Here is a 24,818-nt window from a genome sequence, read left to right as displayed (position 1 = left end):
TAGCTGATTCCATTCTGAAATCCCCTTTGAATCCAGAATACTGCCTTCCAAGTCATCCTTTTCAGAAAAGATTATAAATTGCTTCAGCACTTCGATCATATGAAATCTGGTATAAGCTAACTTCTCCTCAGTATCACTGTTCTCCTTACCTGGCTGCAGACAGCTCTCTAATATTCTTTTAATATTTTTAAGCCTGATTTGCTTATTACTCAGTCTCTCAGGCCGCCTTCTGCTGCTGGCCCAGTTCTCTCTGAACATCCCTCACTGTCTAGTAAGGCCAACTAAAGAAAAAAATACACACTCTTTTTGCCCACAGCACTATTTACTAACTACGTTACACAGCCAATTTATCCAGTTACAGGACACTCTGAAGGTTTTATTAGTGCAAAGAAATGTAGAAGGCTCACTAGAACAAGAAAAAGGCCTTTAATACCTTTATTATTCATGGAGGAAAACCAAATAAATTCAGTGCCACTGTACACTTAGAACCTGACAAAATACACACGTGTCTCCACTTCCAAACTAACTAGAAAAACAAGTTATAAATACTGTTAGTTATTCGGTTTCATAACACTGAATGATCATCCGCTTTTGGTATACTCTGTCCTGAACTCTCTGGACAAGCCAACGTCCCAGGAATGTAGCTTTCTAGTGAGACTGTTTCATTTCACCCTTATTTCTTATGTTGTAATATTTTGGCCAAATTTCTAGAACAGCGTGTTTCATTCCATCTCTTTCCTATTTGAACAGGTCGATCTGAAAGGGTGACAAGCTGGATATCACTGTAGGTGTATGTGATACTGCAATGCCTAAAGATCTTACACACGTTTCTAAGTACACTTGCAAGTATCTCTAACCCGTCATCAGCTACACTTACAATAGCTACAGAATTTAGCTTCTGTCATCTTTTGCTTACCCATATTTGTCTGCTAGATCTTTTGCTTGCCTTTCGTTTACCTCCCTTTGGTCTGATAAATCAGCTTTATTACCGATTAAGACTATATCTGGATTCTCACAATATGCATTGGCTTGCAGCTGACCTAGAAGCAAAAATAAACAGGAGTTAAGAGAATGCTGGAAGCACCTCAGAGACCAAGACTGTTGACAAAATAATTCAAAATACCTTTCTTGCTCCCCACCTCAAAATATCCTAGACTAATCAGCCAACCACTTCATGCCAAACACACTTCCTTATCGTATGTTTACTTACTAAGGGGAGTTTTTCAAAATAGGAAGTACAAATGGTACTAAAAAATTAATTCCAGGATTTATTTTACCAACATACAACAAGACTTAACTGCAATGAGTGCACGAAAAACACTGCTTTAGAAGAGGAGAACCTCCACCAGCCATAACTTTCATTCTACAAGACTCATAAGGACACCGTGGAAGGACAAACAAGCACCCACATCATCTGCAAATGCAGCCCTTCAGAAGTTTAGGACAAAATCCTCAAGCATGTTCTTCTCCTGGATATACGCAATGATTTAAATGCAGTTTTGTCCATTTGAAGATCCAGGCACAAGCACTGTCCACATCCTCACCCCCCATAAGTGAATGTACAAAGCCATTTACTTACACTTGACTCAATCCTGAGGATACTGACTTGAAAAGATGCAGTATACACAGAAGACATTATAGAGCCTCAGCTTGGTAAGCAGTAGGAGATTGTGATGACAGGGGTTGTTTAGTGGGAGGAAGGAATCTCTGAGGAAGATGGAGCTGTTTTCACAAAGCTATCTGGATTCACACATTACCCCCACTTCAGCTTGTTTGCTGGAAAACTGCCAGCTGGAAATGTACTGGCCTCTGTCCTTCCAGCACTCTAAATACCCTCAATTAAAAACAACTAAGAATTTAACCTTTGTTTCGCTATTAGTGTAGCTGTTGTCTGAAAAAAACCCAACAACAGCAAAGACTATGTGCTTTCAAACCACATCCTCAAAGCACGATGTTAATTTTAATTTAAACCTCAAAGCAGACAGGAAGGAATCACATTCTGCTTTACAAACAGAAAACACAGTATAAAGATTGACAGCAATATCCAGATTACAGTTTCCAAGCTCCTGTGTATCATCTAAAATATGGGTATAAAATATGAAGTGTTGAATGCCATTAACTTTCAAGAGGCAACAGATTTATTCAAATTTACCAAATCCAAACAAGATTATCATCAAGAATATGCCCAAACCCATCTATTGTGCAAAAAAAGAAAAAGGGAAAAAGAAAAAAGAAGAGCTTGCATCTTTCCAATTTGATGAAGCTTTCACCCCAAATTACAGGCTGTGAATACTGGCTGCACTAGACAAAACTACTTTCTCTGAGCATTTTCCAGCTCACAAACAATGACACACAGAAAGCCTGGAAGCCTAAAATACACAAGAATGCTCCAAGTCAACCGATAAATGCAAGCTGTATGGTTCTACTTACTCATCCAGTTTCTGACATTTAAGAAGCTCTGTTGACTGGTCAGATCAAACATTAGTAAAAAGCCCATAGCATCTCTGAAAAACGCTGTGGTGAGACTTCGAAACCTGAAGGTAGAAGAAAAAAAAAACAACACAGCTCTATCAATACAAAGTGATCTCCAAAGCAAGCACTTTTCTGGCAACCCTGACCTGAGTAAAGAAAAAAGGAGATAAAGTCAAGCTTTTCTGAACTGCTTGTTCAAAAATTGTATTTAAAAAATCATCTTGAAATCTGAAGAGTCTGCAAGATTTAGTGGACATACATTCCCTTGGAAGGAAAGCAAAAACAAAATAATGCTTGACTTCCATTTTAACTACGAAGCATCATACCAGTTAACATTTATTAATCAGTGTGTTAGTAATTTACCAGAGGAAGCTTACATGTGAGAATATAAACACTGTCAGTGACTAATCTATCAGTTCTAATTCTGCCAGATTTAACCGAGAGTAGAGACACACAGAGAGAAGGGTTGGTTAAAAGGAAAAAAAAAAAAAAAAAGGAAAAAAAAAAAGACACTTAAGCACTTAGTGTATCACAAGTCACAGTGACAGAAATGGATTCACCTGCCAATGTTGCACGCACTTAGTCGATGGATGTGTACTACTCAGTCTAGTCAGTATTAAACAAAGGAAGAGTAGGTGGCTGTTTACATGCCTTTGATTGTTTGATATGACTATCTGCTGGGAAGCTCAGCTAAAAGGAAAAGGTAACCTTTCCTTGCAGAGATCTAGACACAAACGCACTCTGTAAGCAGACTGTGCAAGTGTTCCTTCACCAGGGACATTGTTTACAGGCTTCCAGCAAAGCTATGGAGCTGGATGGAACTACAAACCATGAAATGCAACTCTGTCTGTTACCAAAAGGTCACAAGCCTGTTCAAATCAGAAACGTGAAGAAAGCCCAAGTAATATTAAAGTGTTCGGACAGCACTGGAAAACAGTGCAATGGCACTCTGGTGCTTCTGTATCGCAGGTATCCATCACATCACAAAACAGTACTACATAATCTCGCACCAAACAGAAACAGTAACTGATATTTTCTGCCACAAATCCATGAAAATAAAAAAACCCCAAAACACTCTCCATGGAAGCATGTCAGATACCCAACACTGCTTCTAGGGTTTCTTTTCAAAAAAAAAAAAAAAAAAAAGCTTCAAAACATTTAATCTTTTGCAGAGGGGTATGCACAAATGGTGTTTGAGAGTAAGGGAAAGAGATGCAGACACAAAATTTCTGCTTGCTTCTGCTTTTCATCCAGCAGCAACCCCTCCTGCATAGTATTTGCACTGCTTACTCTGGAAACCTGAAATCTGCCTCATCGCTACTTTCTTTCCTGCCCACTAAACGCTTCAGCCCTCTGCTCTTTGGTCACTATTACACAGCAAATAGGCATTGAGTCGCATTTTCTTCCCTTGTTGACAGATGAAATCAGCAGTCATACCAAAGGCAATCACTTTATGATAGCCCAAACCAGTGTACATAACTAGCCAGGGGAAGCTTAAGCAAGCAGTACACACACTTCTTCCTTTAAAAAAACAATAGAATTAAATTTAATAGTGACAAGTCAAGAATATCGTTGGAAAGAACAAACATCACGCAGAAGACTGAGAAAATCTGGTTAGATAAAAGAATCCTACTGCAAAGGAGATTCTGATCAGTCCTGAACTTAATACCTGTCAGCTATGGTATGCTGCTGCAAAGAAGACAAACACATGTAAAACCATAAAAGATAAGAAGCAATTCTTCCAATCTGCTCAGCACTGCTAAGACTTGAACTACAACTCTCCATCCTGCTCGCGTGCTGGTGGTAAGAGAGGCTGAAACCAGCCTGGTGGAGGATAGAACAGAAAGTTTGCTCATCATAGAAAAGTCTTGAGAAGCCCGGGGCATGTAATCTGGAGAGGACTTAAGGAAGGCATCAGGCTGCTCAGGACTATGTCCACCTGAGTTGCGACCACCTGTGAGAAAACAGACTGCACAGCCTCTGGGAGTGACCTGCTCCAGGGTTTAACCACTCCCAAAGCCAACACTTGTGTCCTACCTAGCTGGAATTTCCTTGCTGTGACTTGTAACCACTGACTTGCACCCTTTAGCTGCAAGCCTGAGGAGTCTGGCTCTGTCTTCTCCCCACTGGGTAGATGAAGACGGCGATTAGCCTCCACTTAGTCTTCAGGGTGAACGACCTCAGCCTCCTCAGCCCTCACTGGATCATCCTCCTGACCTGTTCTAATGGGACTCCATGGGACTCCAGTTTACCAGTATAAAGTATACCACACTGGGGGAGTTCCGCAAATAGGAACTGTACTCCAGATGTGGCCTCAGAAGTGCTGCGTGGAGGGGAATAACCACTTCCCTCAGCCTGATGGCCACATGTGGGCTAACGCAGCCCCTATCAGCACCTTTCTCAAATACACCCTACCATCCAACCTAACAGAAAAGATCTGAAATAGGAGAACAGGACACTTAGGTAGTATCTTCCACAGGAGGTAAGAATCGTTGAATGGTTTGGATTGAAAGGGACCTGAAAGATCATCTAGATTTAAAGCCAAAAGCCAGTACAAAACAAGAAGGGGTAACCACTGACCCAGTAACCCATGTGTGCTAGGAATGAGGCAGCATGCTGCTGAGGCAGGAAGCAGACCACCTCCAGTTCCCCCAGTCCTGTTTTCTGAGATTCCCTGATCACTGCATCAAAGCAGTGTCAGAAAAACATTATTTCTGGAAAATATTTTCGTTGTCCAGATACACAAGGATTTTTGAGATTTTTCACCTGAATGGATGAATGGTTTATCCAGAAACATAACTAACGCAGAACTGCTTTTCAATGAGCTGAACTCCGTTACCTTTCCTGACCGGCTGTGTCCCAAAGCTGGAGATGTACTTTGAAGGCTTTTCCTGGAGATCCATTTGGTCCTCTGCTGTTGTATACCTAACGAGAGAGTCTAATCAGTACAGCCATACAGTTCACACCGAAATCCAGCACCTGGGTCACAGACTGTGACCATTGCTTTTGTGCAAAGCAGTAAGGAGTAAAAGTTCAGTCCTTCAGTAAAAGCTCTTACCTCTAAAAGCCACTTCAGAGGGCTGCTTATAATAATATTTAAAAACCCAGGAGCCACATAAAAATCTATGAAAGCTGCTCTTTAAAGGTAATTTGGCCATTTTTAGTAGTTCAAATTAGATACCAGATCTTTAAAACTTGGCATAGCACTGTGCTGAGCAAGCTGTCTCTGTTCTGTTTCATTGCTGTTCTTAGAAAATTTACAGCTGGCTGACAGGATTAACCACTATTATAAAAAGCTATTCTTTATTCATTAACTTCTGTTGGACATTAATGACTTCCTTACTAACTGCAACTGCAAACTCACGGTGCTTAAAGAAATCACTGTGACCTTTCGCTAGGGCTCAATTCTTTATTAAACAGCAACAGTGTGTAAATTAGCTGTTGCAGTAAAAGACAGAGGAATAAAATGAGTATGAGCTGGTTTTGTTATCTGAGGTAGTTTAGCAGACTCAGCGATTTTAAAGGCAGGCAGATACTGCTCTTGCATTTAGATCAAGTGCACAGGGACCCTGTGGACATGTCTGTACCCAGAGGCTGCACTGACGTTACCTGAAGAAGCGGAACCCCTCCTCACCTGCCCTCCCTGTGCTGTAAAATACAGCATGCAGTTCTCCTGCACAACCAAACTAATATTAATTGGGGGTTGGACTAGATGCCTTCTGAAGGTCCATTCCAGCCTAGACTATTCTGTGATCCTGTGGAGTTATTTAAACTGCTGTCATTTCAACAGGTAGCTTCTGAGTACAACGTGCCTGCCTTTCCTTTCTGGCAGGTACCTTGTCTGAAAATCAGAAAAAGACCAATGGATCAACCGCACCATATCTGTGAATCAAACTAGTTTGCTGGAGCATGTTCCTGTAATGTTTAGCATGACAAACAAGGAAACTCACAAGGTCCTTTTTTAATATGACTTTTACACAACAGAAGAAACATATTTCACCTTTGGGATCTCTTTCGTAGAAGACAATTTATTAGATAAACCTTCAAGATATTTCAAAGCTGATAATTTAATGTAAGATGTAGTTTCTCCCACACTTACAAACTGTCTAACCCCAAAACATACAGTAAGGAAAAATGATGGAAGAAATCTGTCTGTGACTTTTAGCAGAACAGTTCAGCCCTCTGGAAGCAATGCAGCACCCATGTTCAAAACACATTAACGAGCACCTGACCAGCCAGGGAAAGGCTGTTCTTGTAATTTGCATGTGCAGACATTTCCTTGCAATAAAACTGTGTTTTTAATATTTTTCTCTTACTACATCACTGCAATCCCACAGAGCAGAGACGGAGCCAGGTTCCACTGCAACCTGAGTCTGGCCTGGCACCCACTTAACTGACCTCAATTTGCATAGCATTGATTATGAGTAATTTAAGCCATAATCCAGATCCATGGTTCTTTTATTCAGGGGACCCCTGAACCCCCCATCTCCCAGGCAGGGCCTGCACATCCTGGTCACTGTGGCAAAACTGAACTCACAGCAGCAGCCACCACCACCAGCCATGATGAAAAAGTTGCCAGGAAAGATGAAAGTGAATGGGGGAGTGATGCCCACCTTTTCACAGTATTCCAGTGAAATAGCAGGAGCTTAAATGCATGTGAAATGACAATACATGAACAATCTGCTTCATGTTGCCAAGGCATGTGTTTTCACTCAGCTGCTTCAAAACTGGGCAATGTTTTCATACTAATTAATAATAAATATTGTAAATGATTTTTAGTTCTTACATTAACCTGTTGCAGGGCTGAGAAGCACTTAGGGTTTTTTTTTGTGGAAAATGAACAAAGTTTTGTCAGCACTCAAGTTCTTGGGTAGAAAGAATAGCTCCTCCCTTTCCTTGCTGAAAAGTTCTCCACAAGCAGCAGTTCTTCTGCCAGCTTATTCATCTCTGCACTGTCAACACTTCCAAGGATGTTTCGTGCAAAACTCTTAGAAGTATTTCATTTAAATTAAAAAGAAGCAAATTTAAAGAGGTTTCCATCTTTGAACTGGGCAAGTATTTACACTTCTTTTTATTAAAGAAAATTACTAAAATAATTGTCTAGGGTCTTATATCTTGTATTTATTATGGTTTTACTGATCAAGGAAACTGAATTTGTTCCCTGTATTTAGCTGGTGTCAGGATCTATGACCAGATCCACTAGTCACATTAAATTAAAACAAAGCAACTGTGCTCATAGCCACAAAAAGCATCTGACCAACACTGCAGAAGACTCTCATCTTCTCTCTAATATCAAGAAACAAGAGCATGGCAGAAGGGGCTTGCACACACTGCATTAAGCAGGTGTTAGGATCCATGGATCCTAACCTATGAGGACTCCTGATCACAGGCTGGGAACGCTCAGCCTCCAGCCTTGCTGCTGGCAGAGACTCGGAGAAGCAGCGTGGTCCCACTGGCGGAACTGCTTCTTGTGCCTTTGCTAATTTACTGCATGACCTGGAAGCAGGCTGAAACTTCTATGCTTCTGTACGTTTCCATCTTTTCTATTTAAATAATGAGTTTGGGGGCTAGAGTTAGTTCTAGTCACAAACAAACAAAAAAGGAACAAAAAACCCAAAAAGGAACTATCCTTTTATACCAACATGCAATAAACCATTTTACAATCCAACATGAGGATAAGGATAACAGCATTTTTCCCCCTTTATCCAGTTCCTGATTATGACTTGTTTAAGCAAAAAACTAGACAAGGAAAAACATTATCAACACATGCTATACCCCACAGTAAGAGAGGCAGCACACAGCTACATAAAATTTGTTCTCAGCAGAAATGAATAAAGAAAAAAAGAAGGTGCCACCATTTGTATGAGACAACTTACCACTCGTTTTTCCCGAAAATCTATCCCTACTGTCGTGATGAATTTTGGATTAAATTTGTTATCAGTGTATCTGTACAGGAACGTTGTTTTTCCAACCCCAGAGTCTCCGAGGGCCAGGAGTTTGATCAGATAATCATAGTCTCCATCAGTCATAGTGCTAATTTTTAGGAACCTATGGAAAGGGAAAAGAAAAAAAAATATTTAATGATAACAACCCCCCGCCCTTCTGCTTGGTTTTGCCTCATTTCTATTTTTGTTCCTTGAAACGGTGCTGCCTGTGGTCAGAGTTGAAAGTTGTGTTAGTGTATTTTGAAAAAGGCTAATGCAATGCGGCAGTGAAACTCTCCAGGAGACAATACAACTTACACTTTCAATTTCCTAAATAAATAAAATTGAAACTCAGAATGATACAGTTTCAGACAAAAAGATTATTTTTGTTCTGAGGACAACAGTAAGAGCTATATTGAACAGAGCTATGAAACCTAGGGCTAAATCCTTCTAAGTATTTTATTATGAGTTTGAAGTAGTGCAGAAACAGGAGTGAAAAGGAAACTCAGTCATGGCAAGGACTGCTCTCAGGGCTCAAGCTCTAACCAGTATTACGTGACATTATCTGGGCTACATTATTTCTATCCTGAAAGAAATATTTTTGCCCCCTAAGAGAACTAATTAAAAAAAAGCAGAGTAAGCAATTATCCCAAGGCCACAGCTAATAAAAGGAAAGAGCTCCAATGCAGCTTCCTCTCCAGTACAACCAGATGAACCCACAGCTGCCTTGTTCTGTGAAGCACACAACTAAACCCACCCCCTCATCAAACGCTGCAGATTAATTGGGGTGAAGAAGAAAGAAAAGCAGATGGCAAGCCCACTGCCTGGGTTCAGCTCCGTGCCTTGGTTAAGCTGCTGCTTACACACCTCGACAGCACTTCCAGGCTCTTTTCTGTATCTAGCAGTGACCAAGAGCAGCGCAGCCTCCCTCATTAAGCACTTGGAAAACAAATATACGCGTCAGAAAGTAATGAAAATTTGCAGAAAGAAGGAAATATTTATCCTACTTATCTGGGCTGCGTCACAGCCCAGGCAGGAGCTCCTGGAACAAAGCGCGTGGCGCAGAAATTATTTCCATGGCAGTTTCATGACCCCACATGGCAGTTCCCAGCTTCTGCCAATCTGCTGAGTCAAGTGACACAACGTATTTGGGAGGGAAAGCCAGATACCAAGGAGGAACAGCTTCCAGAGTTATCTTCTACTTTAGTCTTTTTTCGCTTGGCCAACGCAACCGAGCACCCGTGTTCAGGGGTCACTTGGGCTCCCACCAACAGAAATGCTCATCTTCCATCAGAAGGACACATCATCTGCTAGCCCAACCTCCTTCAAGAACCCGGCTCATGGACACCCGGCTCGAGCAGAGCACCTTCATCAAATTACCTGCCAGCCTGGCCAAGCCTTCACCCAGAGGAGCACAGCCGTTCTCCAACTGCACTGCTTCCCCCCAGCAGGTTTTTTATTATTTCAAGCTCAAGGGGAGTGTTGTATTACCCTAAACCTAAAGCTCCCATCAATGTAGTTAATTTGTTCATATTTGCTACGAAGCTGTACAGAAGGAAAGGGGACCTATGTAAGAAATAGACCTCCAAAGTGTTTATTCACAGGTATGAAATGCCCTGATGATGAGAAAACTGGAATTGTATGAAACACCACCTAGTTTACATCCTCACCTACCTTGTTCTCAACATAATTTAAGCCTTCGCTTTTTTCCAAACATCTTGCTAATCCTCAGCATGGATGAACAGCCGTCCCATTCAGATCTCTATGCTGAGACTCATTACTGTGGTATGACAGCAGGAGGCCCTGGGCCATACCCCATTTATAAAACCACTGCTTGTTTCAGTACAAGACCTTAATTTCCATCAGAATAAAACCTACCTTTCTCAGCATTTAAATCAGCAAATACTGACATGCTTTGACTAAAATGGTGAACTAAGCCCGTTCTGATTATCCTGCGTTTCAACAGCTTGAAGGATAAAAAAGCTGGCTGTGTACTGAGCAGTTTCATTGTATAAGACTTATACCTTTGACAGATATAGAGCCACCCAGAGAGGCGGGCCAACCTTTTGAGAAATTCATTTTCTGATGATAAAGGTTTTAACGAATCTAGAGAAAAAGGTCCCTGATCTGACAGCGCTGCTCTGCTTTGCACTGCCTTTGGTCTGTGCCGGGCAGCGGAAGGGCAGAGCACCAACGTGGCAGCTTCACAGAAATTCATTCAAGGCTTTTAATCCATTCCAGGATATCCCAAGTTTACCACAAGGCTCCACTGAGCAAAAGTAATTTCTCCCCAGAAGTCTGAGGAATAATCAAAATCAAAGTATTTCTGATCAATGCAGTAACTGTTCTTTAGGCATTTCCTTCAATAAATCTGAAAAAGAAAATTATCTTGGGAGATGACTCCCCCCCAGATGTTTGACAGGTAATACAATGTATTAATTTGGGATTAAACGCTATCCCAAAAATCCATGTTCTCAGCATCTCTTCGCTGTGCAAATGTGCAAAGCAGAATAATTAGAATTTACCAGACCTGTAAATGCTGAGCAAAATATACATCAGACCAGGATGATTAAAAACCTATTTTTGTAAAGCTGTCATGAGAAGGCAGCTGGCACTCCTATTCCCCAGCACTGGCTGCTTTTCCAGAAATTCCTGCCCGTTTGCATCACGGGCTGCAGACGTGTTGCAGCCTCTCCCAGCCTGGCGCTAGCCAAGGCAGTCGCTCTGCCACCCGGGGAGGCAGCCTGGGAACCAGCCTCTTCCGCAAGGTGGCTCCGACTTCGCTCTCATCCTCTGTACCGTGTAGAAAAATCAAAAAGTCATCAGTTGGACAAAGGGATTTTATTCCTTCAGAGTTTAAGCTGAAGCCACCAAACAGTTTTCCTTTCCCTGACCAACAATGGAGACAGGAGGAGCACAAAAACCTAGGTGCAGGGACAGCTTGATGGACCAGACCGATCCACCCCCAGCACACTGCCATCACTGGTTTACCACATCCAAATCGCTGTAGTACAGCAAACAAAGTTCTTGTTTCACAGGAAATCCGAGCATTAAGATTTTAATTTCATTTAGAACAAAGGAGTTGAAATTACTAATCATTATTCTTAGATAAACAACTAAGTGTGCTTTTAAACATGTCTACAATCAACTGAATTTGAAAATTCTGAATGTTTCATCTTGTTTCATGACAAATGTTAACTTGAACGGTACATACAGCTGGAGTATAAAAACAATGCACCATACCTGAAAAAAAGCAAAATTCTTCAGTGGAGGAGGTTTGGTGTTCTTACAGAAAAGAGACTACTTCAAGATAATTTCTTCTAGCAAAAATCTGAAAACCACTTCAGAATTTTCTATTAAGAGATTATTAACCAGACATTTTTTATTAAAATTGCAATATACTTTATTCAACTCTAATTCTAAATGGCTCGATATATTGAGCTGCTGAAAAGAAATACCCCTGGGCTGTAAGGCAAAAGCTAAACCAAGGCAACTCAAGTGCCGATTTCCATGATGACATTGAAAAAACACCCCTGTTCCTGGAACCTTAACTTCCAAGTCCTCACCATCCTGAGAGCATCTAAATGGACTTGAAGTTGTAATACCAGCAGCTCCCCACCACAGACCGCCAGCAGTCGGAGCAGGCAGAGCAGCCACAACAGCAAGGTCCCCTCGGCCAGTCGTCCTGCAGGGCTCAGAAACCTGCAAGCGCCCACACAGACCAAACCCAATGCAATCTCACCCTCCAGTTCTGAAGTTCGTGCCACCTCTCTAATACCACCTCACTGATTAAGCTTTACAAAAATGCAAAGAGCCCTCCTGACCGTCCCTCCTAGCCCTCTCTGCCAACGTGGCCAACAGCCACAAGATGATAAATGTGACGTTCTGACGCTGTTCTTCCAGTCTGTGCATCTAGACTAAGCCTGATTTAAAAAAAAACACTCAACTGCTTTCTTGGCAGACAAGATTCCCATCTAGATCAGAAACAGCATCTTGTTTCTTGATTGATTATTTTGTTCCATCCCTATTTAATGTTCTCTAAGTACAGCGCGAGAAAGATCATTTAAAATCTGGCACTTGTCAGCAGATACCCCAGAGAATATTTTCTCGATAGAGAAATACGGCTTCACATAAACCAATCGAACCTTAGACATTCAGCTAACCACCTAAAGGGAGAGGAAAATCTCCTCGGGCTCCGTGCCTTTGCTCTGCGGCTCTGTACCCATGGCACAGAGCAAACACGCTGTGGCACAGCCCACCGCACCAGCCCGGCATGCCCACAGCACCTCCAAAGAGGGGCCAGGAGGGTGCCAGCCCTTTTGCACATCCATCCATCACCCCTCCGCCTGACAGAGTGGCCTCAGCATGGCTCAGCATCTCTCTCTGATGAAACGCTGAACTCCTGGAGATGGGTGCTCCAGGAGACCCACCCCAGCACACAGAGAGGGCTACAGAGTTCTGAAATGCATTATTTCTCCCTCTGTCTCTCCTCCTAAAGAAATCACACAGGCTGTAGCAGGAAGACATCCCAAGATCGACCTGGATGTGGCTGCTCTTTGAAGCTTTTCAGACATGTCCTTTGACTAGAAAGGCAAAGCTCTGCAGCACGAACAGAAAACCTCCCCTGGTCTTCGGCAGGAACAGCAGAAAAATCCCTTTTCTTTCATCCTCAAGATTGTGACTGGCATTAACTCTACCACAGCCACAACTAGTACAGTGAGGAACTAAACTAGTTCCCTGTCACCCTCAAAACCCCACAACCTGTTACTCTCTTGCTGTGGGACGCATCTTGCCAATGCAGCACCCAAGAGAGAATCCCACACTGACAGATTAACATCAAACTTGTTAACACAGTCATGTTAGACACTTCTTCCCTAGCAAAGAGAACATACAGGACCGTCTGCAATGCAAAGTGGAACAGAGAGAGGATTAAACTGAAGAGTGTATTATCAGAAAGTAGCCTCACAAGTCCTTCCCATGGGGGAGAAAGACAGGACGTAGGAAAGGTAAGATAAAATTCCATCCAGTCATCCCACCACCAGGCTCTAATTTGCCTGCAATCATCTGTTGAAAAAGCAGTCTCACAGCTGCCAAGTAAATGGCCCACAATGATCCAAACATTCTTTTCCCTCGAAAACCAAACAACTCACTGGAGCTACATTGAGATCAAATTAAAGCTGGCTTCTCTGCTCAAAATCAGGCATACACATGAATTTCCGTATAGGAGCTGTGAGCAACAATATGTAACAAATGTGGCATTGGTGTGAAAGAAAAGATCTTTCCTCATTTTCTTCCTTACAGTGGAAACCCCCAGAGGACCAGACGGATGCTTTCTGGCACGGACATCTCATGGCATTTGAGTACAGACAGCTTCAGGCTTCAGTATGTAAAAGACTCTTGGCAAGCCACAGCCACTTACTACTCTCTTTTAGTAAGCCAGGATATCCTTTTTAATAAAGAAAGAAATACATACAGAACAGATTGCATTTTAGAAGTTCTTCAAATACACGGACTTTCAGTTTCACCCATTTGAACACAGGCTGAACGTAACTCCACAGGTAGGAAGGTGAGTTCATTAGGACGCTCCTCACTGACACATGTGCCCTGCGAAGGAGCCATCAAACTTCCACTTTAAATTCTCCTTCAACTCATAAGAAGCCTGCAGTGAGCGTTCACACCAGAAAAAACAGTAACATCTCCAAACGCCGCTTTCTAAATAGATGGGTAAACACCAGGCATTTCCTAAGAACTCACTCACATTGCTGTACATCCCACTGGTATCAGTCAGGATAAACCAAGCAGCACACTCTCAGCGACACACATCCATCCGCGTTTTCTATCCCCATATCCACACCTTTTGGCATCCTCTTCTCATGCAGTGTGCTCTGCTACCTAAAGCAAGTTGTACTTGGAGGGAAGAGCAGCGCTGGAGCCCTTCCGTTCCAGCTGATGCAGTGTCGCTGCCTAAACTCTCTCACTACATACACACACAGCATATATGTTTACGTTTGTGTAGGCAAGGCAGAAGAATGAGTAATTCATAGTCAGTACTAATCAATATGAAAAATACAAGCAATACGAAAAGGAAAAAGGGGGGGGTGGGGAAAAGGGGGGGGGTGGGGGAAAAAGGAGGGTGGGGAAAAGAGGAGGGTGGGGAAAAGAGGAGGGTGGGGGAAAAAGGAGGGTGGGGGAGGAAAGGCAAGGGCTGCACCCAACCGTTACCAGAAGTGTTATCATGACACTTCACCGGTGCTTTTTTCCTCTGGGTCAAACACCTAGTACAAGGCAAGTTACAACACAAGTGACCATGCGCATTTTCGTCTATTTCACCATTTCAAAAACCTGCTTGGTAAGCTTAGAACTTGGTTGTGGGTTGGCCATGCCACAGCAGGTCTGTATTTAGCATGTCATCCAGTCTATTATACTTGATTGACTACGCAAATATAACCATGCTATTGACCAGAAAATAATGATAATTTACAAAATACCTGCTAAATATACAGGCCCGAAATGGATTTTGCAAAAGGCAGCAGAATCCTGCCACTGTAAAATAACCCAGATGGCAAATACTCCTACCTTTCATTCACACTTCGAAAAGGAAAACAAGCACTGTCATTAATAGCATTTCAAGGAATGTATTTAAGAAGGAAGAAAGCCAGCATGAGGAAGTTCCAGTGGCTCACTGAAAAAAAATCTCATCAAATACATACAAACCCTGTAACTCCCTTCGAGGGAGTCCAAAAGTTGTAGGAAGATTGGCTGTACGTAGGGAACTACCCCTGGTTAAACAGGAGAGAAGGGAGGTATCGGGATTCCTGCCACAAGCGCAGGGTCGCTTCCCACCCCACCGACAGCCCAACAGGCTGCGGATTCCAGGAGAGACGCCGAGTAGCTCCCTGCTGACTTGCTGTTCAAACCCTCCCAGTCTCTCCTGCTCTTTTGAAGGCAGGCAAAGCTTACCATTCATTATGTTACTTATCTGTCTGTGTGTCAGGGGGAAAAAAAAAGATTCTATGAAAATTTATGAGCTAATGTAGTTATCTGAAAGACACGAAGTGGGCTAGACTTCCCTTTTAACTGCAGAAGCATGGTATCATTATCCATACTTCATCTCTCCCTGACCTTATCAAATTCATGTTTTGAATCCAAAACTCATCATAATTTCTTTGTAAAACTCCTTTGACAAAGCCCAGCCTTAGCCACCAAGCACACAACTACCACAGTGTTTTTTCTGCAGATCTCTATTTAAATGTAGGAACCCTGATATGCTGATGAAGACTCCAAACTAGATGATTCCATCTAAAAGACCTGAACATTTGCCAGCTACTCATGTTTTTTATAACACTACCCTTCTTCTTGCATACACGAATCAATATGGGCAATGAACAGTTACCAACAGTAAAGAGCAAGGGGGTGGAGGGAGGAAAGTCAACTCCACAGCTTAGAAAGCCTGTCCTGGTAGTTGGGGCTGTCCCCCAACGGTTTGAAGCAGCATCGTTCCACTAACCAGTTACACTGGTTTACAGTTAGTCAGCCCAAAGGCCAGCCAATACAGCTCAATTTTGTTACCAAAAATATCTTTGGAAGCAGCAGAGGAACACAGGGCTGACCACAATCAGCCAGGGGCCATCGTTAGCACTAACAGATCCCCCAATCAACCCGAATTTGTCTTTTGGAGCATCTTCATAAGGAAATATCTAATGGAAAGTCTGAATCATGATTAAGACTAGGAGAATTTCTATCTTACGCTGCCTACAGATGATGGGCTGTATGTCTAGTAAAGGGGAAATTATAAAAAAAATATAAAAAAAAGGGAAACACAGCCATACCCATACCAGTTTGGGAATGGACAAACTCCCTGACAAAGGCGGAGTACATAATTTTACATTTTACAGTGATTAAAAAGCAAAGCTCCTATTACAGTAGTTTAAGCTGGCTGCACCCTTGACAGGTCTGTATTTCTACACATCACTGCTTTTCCCAAATCTTTGGGCTAATTTTTCAGTTTCTTTAATACCAAACCTCCATCAGGGTGGCAAACTCATTTTGCTGTATCCCAGCCCTGTGCAGGGGCTCACCTAGAAAGCTTTTCCATAGCTGAAGTGCAGCTTTATACAGTTCTCTCAAACCTTAAAGGGCGAGAGACTGGCCCTGCTGTTTGCACACTCAGCTCACACCTGACCCCAGGGAGTGCTATATTGGTAAATACATTTGCTTGCACTTCATCCAAAGCCCCTCTGCAATTCTCAAAGCAGTTTCCCTTTTGCTGTCAAGAGAGGTAAAGAAATTTTTGGCAGAACTGAAAATTAATGCTTTTTGCTCCATATTGCTTCGGAAAGCTCTGACACCTGGAGTGTCCCTTTAAACAATCTCTGCAATAATCGTTAGCTAAGATAGCAGCTACACCTCCCTGCACACAGCAAGGCAGATTTCCACTCCCTACAACATTCTGTTTAAATAAAAATTTACAACAGTGATCAAAATGGTTTGGCTTATCAAATCATCTGATCCCATTTATCGTGGCTCTTTAAGGACTGCAAATTGTAAAGAAGGCTCCTCGAGATAGAAGTCATTAGTTCTAACAAGCTAATGGCTATTATACATTTAAATCACTTATTTTGAAACAGTAAATAATTTATTCTTTCTACAGCAGACAATCTTATGTGAACACTGAAGCAATCTGATTATTCCATGAAAGGCTTTAGAATTGAAGTCTATTGTACTGCTCAGGCACAAATTAGTTTTCCCAGAAGTTTTAACCCCTTAAAGCTGGAGAGAGAACAGTTATTTCTCTCTTCCAGCTGAGGCTGTACTGGAGAGGAGAAAGGTCTTTTCATGCCTCTCAACTCCCCGCGATGCTCCTCCTGGGATATCACTCGTGCCCGTGCCCATGCTGCTGCCAGTAAGCTTCTCAGGGTGTGCTCCTCCTCCCTGCACCAGTGGCCTTCTGCTCACACGAGGACATGGCAGGCAGATACCAGAAACACCACCTCCCAAGTTCTCACAGTAGCTGGCTCTCCTCCTCTCTCGAGAGACAGCCATACCTGCCCCACCCCAGTAATGCCAACCCTGCCTGTCCCACGCCGGGAGGGGACACGGGGTTTTAGGGGCAGACAAGTGAAAGGTTTAGAGGGCAAGAATGAGGAGTGAGTTAGGAGCTGCCACAAGCAAGATTAGCAATGAGTTTTACCACTCTAACCTAGGGGAATTAGCCAGTTCCTCAAGATTCAAAATGAAAGGTAGACCTTAAAGCTCCTTTCCTGATAATAAATTTCAAGATTACATGTTACACTTTCTGTCAGTCATTTCAGAGAATTATCCATTGCCTGACAAACCTTCTGTGGTTTTGATCACAGAAATCACAGAAACTGCCTATTTCCATGCTGTCTGGCCGTTTCATAATGCTGCATTAACTAGAACGCAGCACAGGGACTATCACAGCGGGGAGTACTCAGCTGCAGGCACCGGGTCACACTTTATCTCAGCTGCCAGACACAAGTACCTCTGCCCAAGCCAGCAACCACACCTGGGGGTGACAGGGGGAAAGGACTGACTGCCAGGCTCAAACTTTTTTCCTAATGCCACCCTAATCGAACCCAGACCTGCTGCATTATGCTACTGACCATGCTGCTTCCCCATGTCACATTTCAACACGCAAAATGCAAAACACAGACATGCTGCTGAATTACTCTGGGCTGGTTTGTTTCTCGATGAAAGAAAGAGCAAAACCAACGCTTTCATGGGAACCAGCACAGCTATATACTTAAGAGTCGCCAATGCAGCAATTCTGAAGCCAAATACCTGCCCCATGCTAACAGGAAAATCAGCTTGGAAAATTGAGGCTGCAGTGCACGAACAGTGAGAAAAGAACAGCTTCTCCCAGGAAAAAAAACCAACAACCCCCCAAAAAACCAAAAACCAAAGCTATCCAGTTCTTGCAAATGCAAATTCAGACTTTCAGCAGGCAGGGCCTGCAGACACACAGGTAAGCAGCATACAACTGTATTTTGTGACATGCTCTCAAGGGCAGTATATTTTTTTGAGATGCTATTATGCCAGCTTTACACAGTGACAGCATGTATTTCAGTAACGACCAGGTTGTGATATGTCAGCCTTAGCGGTTTCTAGGCACACTCTAACGGAGCATGTTGCTACTCCCCAGTTCACACATTTTAGCAGGCTGCAATATATTGCTGTTTCTTTGAAGGCAAAAATAAGCACCACACCATGAGAGCTGTCGCTTTTCTCTGCAGCTGTTCAAACTTCCCTAGCACCATGTTTTAACCGAGCTTTCCAACAACGCTGTGTGCAAAACTGCCAACAGTGCCTTCTTGCGCATTTACTTGTAACACCCCATCTTGAGAACTTCACACGCAGCCAAAACCCACCAGATTTGTTGAGAAGAGTTTTTCAGCATGGGAAAACTGTTTCTCCTTTGAGTCAAAGTCTGATTAAAGAACTGAAAGAGGAGTCACACTCTCTCTCGCTGGTGTGAATTAGCATAACTCCAAGACTGAGGCCTTTTTCCCCCAAGATGTCTGCAAGTATGCAATTCATTTTACCTTTGGCATTTATTATTTTTTTTTGCCTATGACCCACAGGGCACAGAGCTACTTGAAAATAACTTTTTATAATAGATTTCAGAAGAGGCAAACTATTTCTCTGCTACTCTGTGTACCTGCCTTTCTCCTCCTGCCACAGCCACTCGCAAAGATGCTTCAGTTAAACTCTGCAGAAGTTGTGCTCCGCTACAGACTTAAGGACCAAATCCATTTCCATGATCCCTGGAAAGTCCACATAAATGCACGAAAGAAGCCTCTTCACTGTAATCTGATCTATTAGGTATAAAAGAGTATTAACCACACATCGACATGACAATACTGTCCATGGTATTTCTGAACCAGCTTTCCTTTTCTCCTCCTTTTATTTTTTTAAAATGAAAAAGCACGCTCTCCTCCTGTCTCAGCTGATCTCTTTATATAATTCATGTCATACTCTTATCTCATTCCTCCACCCGAATCAAGGCGCGACAGCAGACGCCGCGCTGTGAACCCCTGCCTGCTTACGGAGCAGCTATTCCCGGGTAACTATCGTTGGGAATTATGGAATTAGCGCCGCGCCACGACCCCCGTCAGGCTCCCCATGCATCGCTCGTTGACACACGTCCCTCACCGGCCGCTGCCGCTGCCCCCCCAACCCACGGCCAGGGCTCCGCGTTCACCACTCTGCCGCCTCACAGCGGGGCACCGATCCAGCCCGGAGCCCCCGGCTCGCTGTCACCAGGGGCACACAGTCGCGACAGCGGCCGCATGTCGGGACGGGACCCCCGCCCGCCGGCCCCGGGCTCCCCGTCACCACGCGATCCCCGATCGCCCCGAAACCCGCCCCCGGCCTCCATTCGCCCCCCCGCAGCCCCGAGCCCCAGGGCCGCGGCGGGCCTGGCCCTGCCGGCCGCGGTCCCGGCGGCCGGCCCAGTTCCCCCGGCAGAGACCTGCTCCCGGGAGCGCCGCGCCGCCTGCTCTCTGCTCGCTGCCGGCGGCGGTGGGAGGACGGAGCGCGGCGCAGAGCACCTCCCTCTGCCGGAGCCCGGCGCCGAGGCTGGGCTCAGGCGGAGGCGTCGCTGCCGGGGCCGGCGCACGGATGTGGGCGCTCGCCCCGGGGCCGGCGGCGGGGCGGGGCCGGGCCGGGAGGCGGCGGGCGGCTGCGGCTGAGGGAAGCCCCCGCCGCCGGCCCGCCCCGCCGGGCGCTGAGGGGAGCCCTCCGGGGGGGGGGGGGGGGGGGGGGGCGGGCGGGCGGGACGGAGCGGGGCCGGCCAAGGCCCTGGCAGGGCGGGAGGAAGAAGGGGTCTCAGGACCTCCCTTCCCTGCCTGCCCCTCAGGCCAGCCAGCTTCCAGCCTTCCCCACGCGGGGCCTGAGCAGCGCCTTGGCTCTGAGGGGGAGTCCCAGGCCCCAGCCCGTGCCTGCCACCGGCTGCGCGGGCCTTCAGGTGCCCCCAGCCTGCAGGTGTTAGCGCCCTTTTCCAGGGTGCGCCTGGCCCGAGCCGGGGCCCCGGGCACCCGTAACCGGTTACCTACCGCCCTGCCGAACCCTCAGGGGAGGCCTCATAAAGGGATTCTTTCCACAGCTTTGCTAGCTGGGGTTATTTCATCTTTTCCCTGCAGTCCACCTCCTGGGTCTCAAAACTCACCGTGAGGCAGCTGGCCCGTGGGGCTGTTTCAAACCGGGCCGCTCCTCAGCATCCCAGCGCTGCGAGGCCCGAGCGATGCGGCTGCGGGGGCTCGTCCAGCCACCGTTAACCCAATTGCTCTGTGCTGCTGCAAAAAAATACCCCGCAGGATTTCGTAGTAAAGCGCAGCTTTTCCTGAAGCACTTCCACATGACAATCCTAGGACTGGAGTACCTTCCGTGAGCTCATACAGTCCAGCAGCGCAGCTACGATTTCTGCTGTAGGCTTGTATATACTACTACAGGAGAGTAACCCTTTACCCCAGCTTGAAACCAATCTCGCGTCTCCGTTGCAGAGCACTTGAGGCTGAGAGAGATGCTCCTAGTACTGCACGTTGCTGTTCATGTGGAAAACGGTAATAGCGTTTGCACTACACTGCTGATAACTGGCACATAGTACTAGTGTAGTTTGGCCCCGAAATATCTGCTTTAAAAATAAGAACGCAATAGGCAGGAGAGGGAGCGAGCTGAGTAAGAACAGCGCAGAAAAATCAGGGCCAGTGTTACCCTGTGTACCTATTCTGGCAAGGTTATAGCACCTTGCAAAGCCCTTGCGTGGCAGAGCTGCACATTCAGAGTCAGTTCTAATAAATTCACTGAAATCCTTGGACAGCTTCAGCAGGGCGTACTGTGAAGTTGTAACTTATAATTCCTCTTTCATGTGTCATTTTTTGTGTGTGTGATGTTGTTGGGGAGATGTGGTGAGGTATATCACACTGGTAAAGTAGGTTGTTCGACACAACACGTCATCAGGGGAGGAAGAAAGAGCGGGATTTTGAGCTTCATACCCTACTTGAACAACTAGGAATCCTCTGCCTTTATTTTTTCCATTTTGATTTCTGTGTGTCCAGAGATACCAGCAAAAATAGGATAGCTGCAGGTAACATTTCATGATCCTGGGAGGGCAATCCTGCTGCAGATCCTGTGATTTCCAGCACTTACAGCCACTTAGAGGTATGCTTAAACCGTTTCTGCCCTTCCCTGGGGTTTATTACTGGCAATGCTTCAAAACTATGTTGCCACTATCATGAGAAAAAGAGTTTTTCTGAACAGTTTTATTCTTTCAGCTGCATGGCTTACAAATAAACCTTCTTACCTATGGCACACACATCCTTTTTGAAAAATACTTTCCATGCAGCTCAGCTGGGAACAGCAATCATCAGTTTTAGAACAATCAGACCAGTTGCCAGCATTAGCTGCTGCAACATTCGTAAGTGGGTTATCACTGGCCTGTTGGTCTGTTTGCCCTTTTCCCTGCTGGTAAATGCCCTGTGCTCATAGACGGAGGAAATCAAACTGTTGGCAAACATTTCTTTGAGGCCTCACAGCTCAGAACTTCGCACCCACACAGTATCCAACAAATTGGCTTGCGATCAGCAGTGATTCAGTTTGGCCACACAGGCAATTAGTAACTGCTGGTTGCCAGTTCTTTTTATATAACTGGAAATGTTTTGCTATGATGGACAGTTTCAGACAGAACCGTTTCTCTAAAGCCCTTGCAGTTCCTAGGTAAGTTTTCTCTTTATCTCCTCTAGGCTGCTAGATGTTAAATAAAACTATGGGAGTTGTGTTTCTTTTGGGTCCCTTAAATTAAAGGCGAATGTCTTAATCAGTAACCTCAGTTTCCTGCTTATTCCTTTAACAATTAAAATTCAATGTTATTCACAAGAACAGGAAATGTGCATGGATCCTGTGCTTTCCCGATAGAGAAATTTCATGTGAAGCAGCAGTGATTAAACAAGTACTTTGCAGAATTATTAGAGAAGATAATACAAAATTAATAATGGCAGGGTGGTATTTCCTGATACACTTTTTCTTTTTTTTTTTTTTTAATAGTGGGCTGGGTCTGCTTTGGAAGGAGTAGCAGGATGTGGTATTTACGTTCCCTCTGATGAGCATATTTGCAGTAACTACAATATTGCACCACAATGAAAGCAAATATGTTATCTCACCTGTTCTCCCTGTGCCTGCAGCCGGGAATGAAGACCAGCTGGCAGCAGCTGCCCAGCTCCACATAGCTTCACTCTTTTCCAGAAATAAGGAAGAAGTGGCAGCCAACTCCCCCCGCACAACCTGCCCCCCCTGTTTTTTTTCCTTTTAATTATCTCAGAAAGTTATTTCTTATTCAAATTTTTCTTTAAGGCCTGCTCTACTTGGGGCAGGGTGTGGGGGGATCATTTTAACTATGTTTAGCAAAACTGGTGTATGCCTTTAAGTAAGCTGTCTTAAGCCAGTTCTTGTGGCTCAGTCATGGTTTTTCACTGAGTATTAATAGCGTTATTTTTCATCTTACTAATGCAAGCTAAATTAATGTACATTCAACCTCATGAAACTGCTACAAGCTTCTCATGCAAATGCACTCAGTCTCCTTTATTCTTGCCTAACTCACTCAGCATGTGTCTGTGAGGTCTGAGGCATGCTGCTCTCTTCATGGCAGCCTGAGGAGTCACATGTGTCAGGTAGGATTTCTGCCACTGGGGCATGTGACCTGTTGTGGGGAGCCTTAACACACATCGGACTGCCCAGTGGCCCTCCAAAGGGCTGTCGGTAGCAGTTAGTGATATTTAATGAAAGCAATCAGACATGGGTGCGTCTGAACCGAGTAACAACAGTGTTGCTAGCATATTTCATATTCTTTCTCATCCTGGCATTGACCAAGGCACTGCCTGAGTTGCCAAGATTCTATGAGGATAAACTTTCTCTATGTTTTAAATGGTATCAAGCATGTTTCTTCACCCTCTGTGCAAAAACCTCACCCAGACCAGACTCACAAGCAGTAATATAAACCAATTGTAAAATGCTTTTTTAGATTCACACATAGAAACTAGATACATGACCAAGAAAATCTGGAGCAAACAGCTGACTTAATTACACAAGGCCAACGAGCTAATTATGTAAGGCATGTATTGCAGATTTACTTAGTAAGTCTTTAAATGTCTCTTCTACTCTCTCCCCTTCCTCCTCCATTCCTCTGTCACCCACATCCTCTCCCAGTTGTGCTGGGCATCCACAAATGCTCCAGGTCTCCCATCGCCCCTTCCTCTAGTTCATGCTTGCTGGCTGTTGGACTAGGTGATTGTTGTGGGTCTCTTCTAACTGAAATATTTTATTCAGTCCTATTCTGGTCTATTCTACATCTGCACTCATACATAGAGACAGAGCTCACCTCTTGGTGCTAGTCAGTGTAATTCCACTGAGCTCAACAAAACTTGATCGATTTATGCTGATAGGGTATTTAATCCATTATGCTTTTCCTACACAATAATAATTTGGCAGAATATGCTCATATTTTCTGCACCACGATTTGGTAGCCAGAGACTAATTAGTTAAGAATAAGAGGAATGAACAAGGTTGGTTGGGAACCAGTATCCTCTTCTGCTCAAAATGATGACAAAAAGAAAAGAAATACTTACTTACTTATTTACTGCAACTAAGTTTTTTGATCAAAATACATGTCTCATCTAGAAGGTTGACCCAGATTTTTTTCAGACCTAAAGAATGTTATTTTCCTGGAAAAAAAACCCACCATTGTCAAGGCCAGCAGATAATGACCTTGATCCTTTCTGCCTAGTCAAAAATTCAATCTGCAATTGTGATTTACATCACTCTTTAAAATCAGACCTGTTACTTAACTTCAAAATGTGCCCACTTTTCCTAATTCCCTGTGTTACAATGTTTTAAATATTTGATGTGCCCAACCACTCAGAAACAAACCGGGATGGCTTTGATGTTGCAAAGACTGAGCCTCGGCACCGAAACAACCATCTGCATCTGCCTGTATTTATTCCCGGGGAAGAAAGCTGTATAGTAAAGCCCACCTTGAACTTCATCAGGGCCTTGATTTTGACTTAGTCTCCTGTTACTCTCACTTGCTGCAGAAGCAGCAATTAGTAAGCACTGGCCAGTTGGAAATGTGATAACGTTCCTTTTCAGTACCTGGGGCTGTTGCGATAGGGAAACATGCTCTAATTTGAATAGGCCTGTCTCATTATCTTAACTTCATTTGAGCTGATTTATAACAGCTTATCACACTGTGTCTGTGTGGGTTCCTTTTCCCTAAGTTTCCTCTGGACATTTCCACGTTATCTGCAGAAACATTACAAAACGGGAACAAAACACAATGGAGAAGTATTTCATTCATGTCTAAACTGCATCTCTTTTGAGCAAGCTGCTCTTGTGTTTCTGCAGAGCTAGCCA

At 44.2% G+C, this 24,818-nt stretch overlaps 1 protein-coding gene across 1 annotated transcript in view; it reads right to left on the bottom strand.

Annotated features, from left to right (window-relative positions):
* The window catches only part of RAB27B (RAB27B, member RAS oncogene family), a 28,437-nt gene extending 8,376 nt beyond the window's left edge, over positions 1 to 20,061 (bottom strand). Inside the window, exons 1-5 of the mRNA XM_040580461.1 lie at positions 19,888 to 20,061; positions 8,349 to 8,520; positions 5,312 to 5,397; positions 2,431 to 2,534; positions 917 to 1,040 (exon numbers count right to left, since the gene is read on the bottom strand). Coding sequence (XP_040436395.1) covers positions 917 to 1,040; positions 2,431 to 2,534; positions 5,312 to 5,397; positions 8,349 to 8,501 — 467 coding nt within the window. The 5' untranslated portion in view covers positions 8,502 to 8,520; positions 19,888 to 20,061. The remainder of the gene's footprint in view (positions 1 to 916; positions 1,041 to 2,430; positions 2,535 to 5,311; positions 5,398 to 8,348; positions 8,521 to 19,887) is intronic.
* Between the last annotated feature and the right edge of the window lie 4,757 nt (positions 20,062 to 24,818).

This window comes from Falco naumanni, chromosome Z, assembly GCF_017639655.2.
Source record: "Falco naumanni isolate bFalNau1 chromosome Z, bFalNau1.pat, whole genome shotgun sequence".
Taxonomy (NCBI): Eukaryota; Metazoa; Chordata; class Aves; order Falconiformes; family Falconidae; genus Falco; species Falco naumanni.
This window is presented reverse-complemented; position numbering and strand designations above follow the sequence as displayed.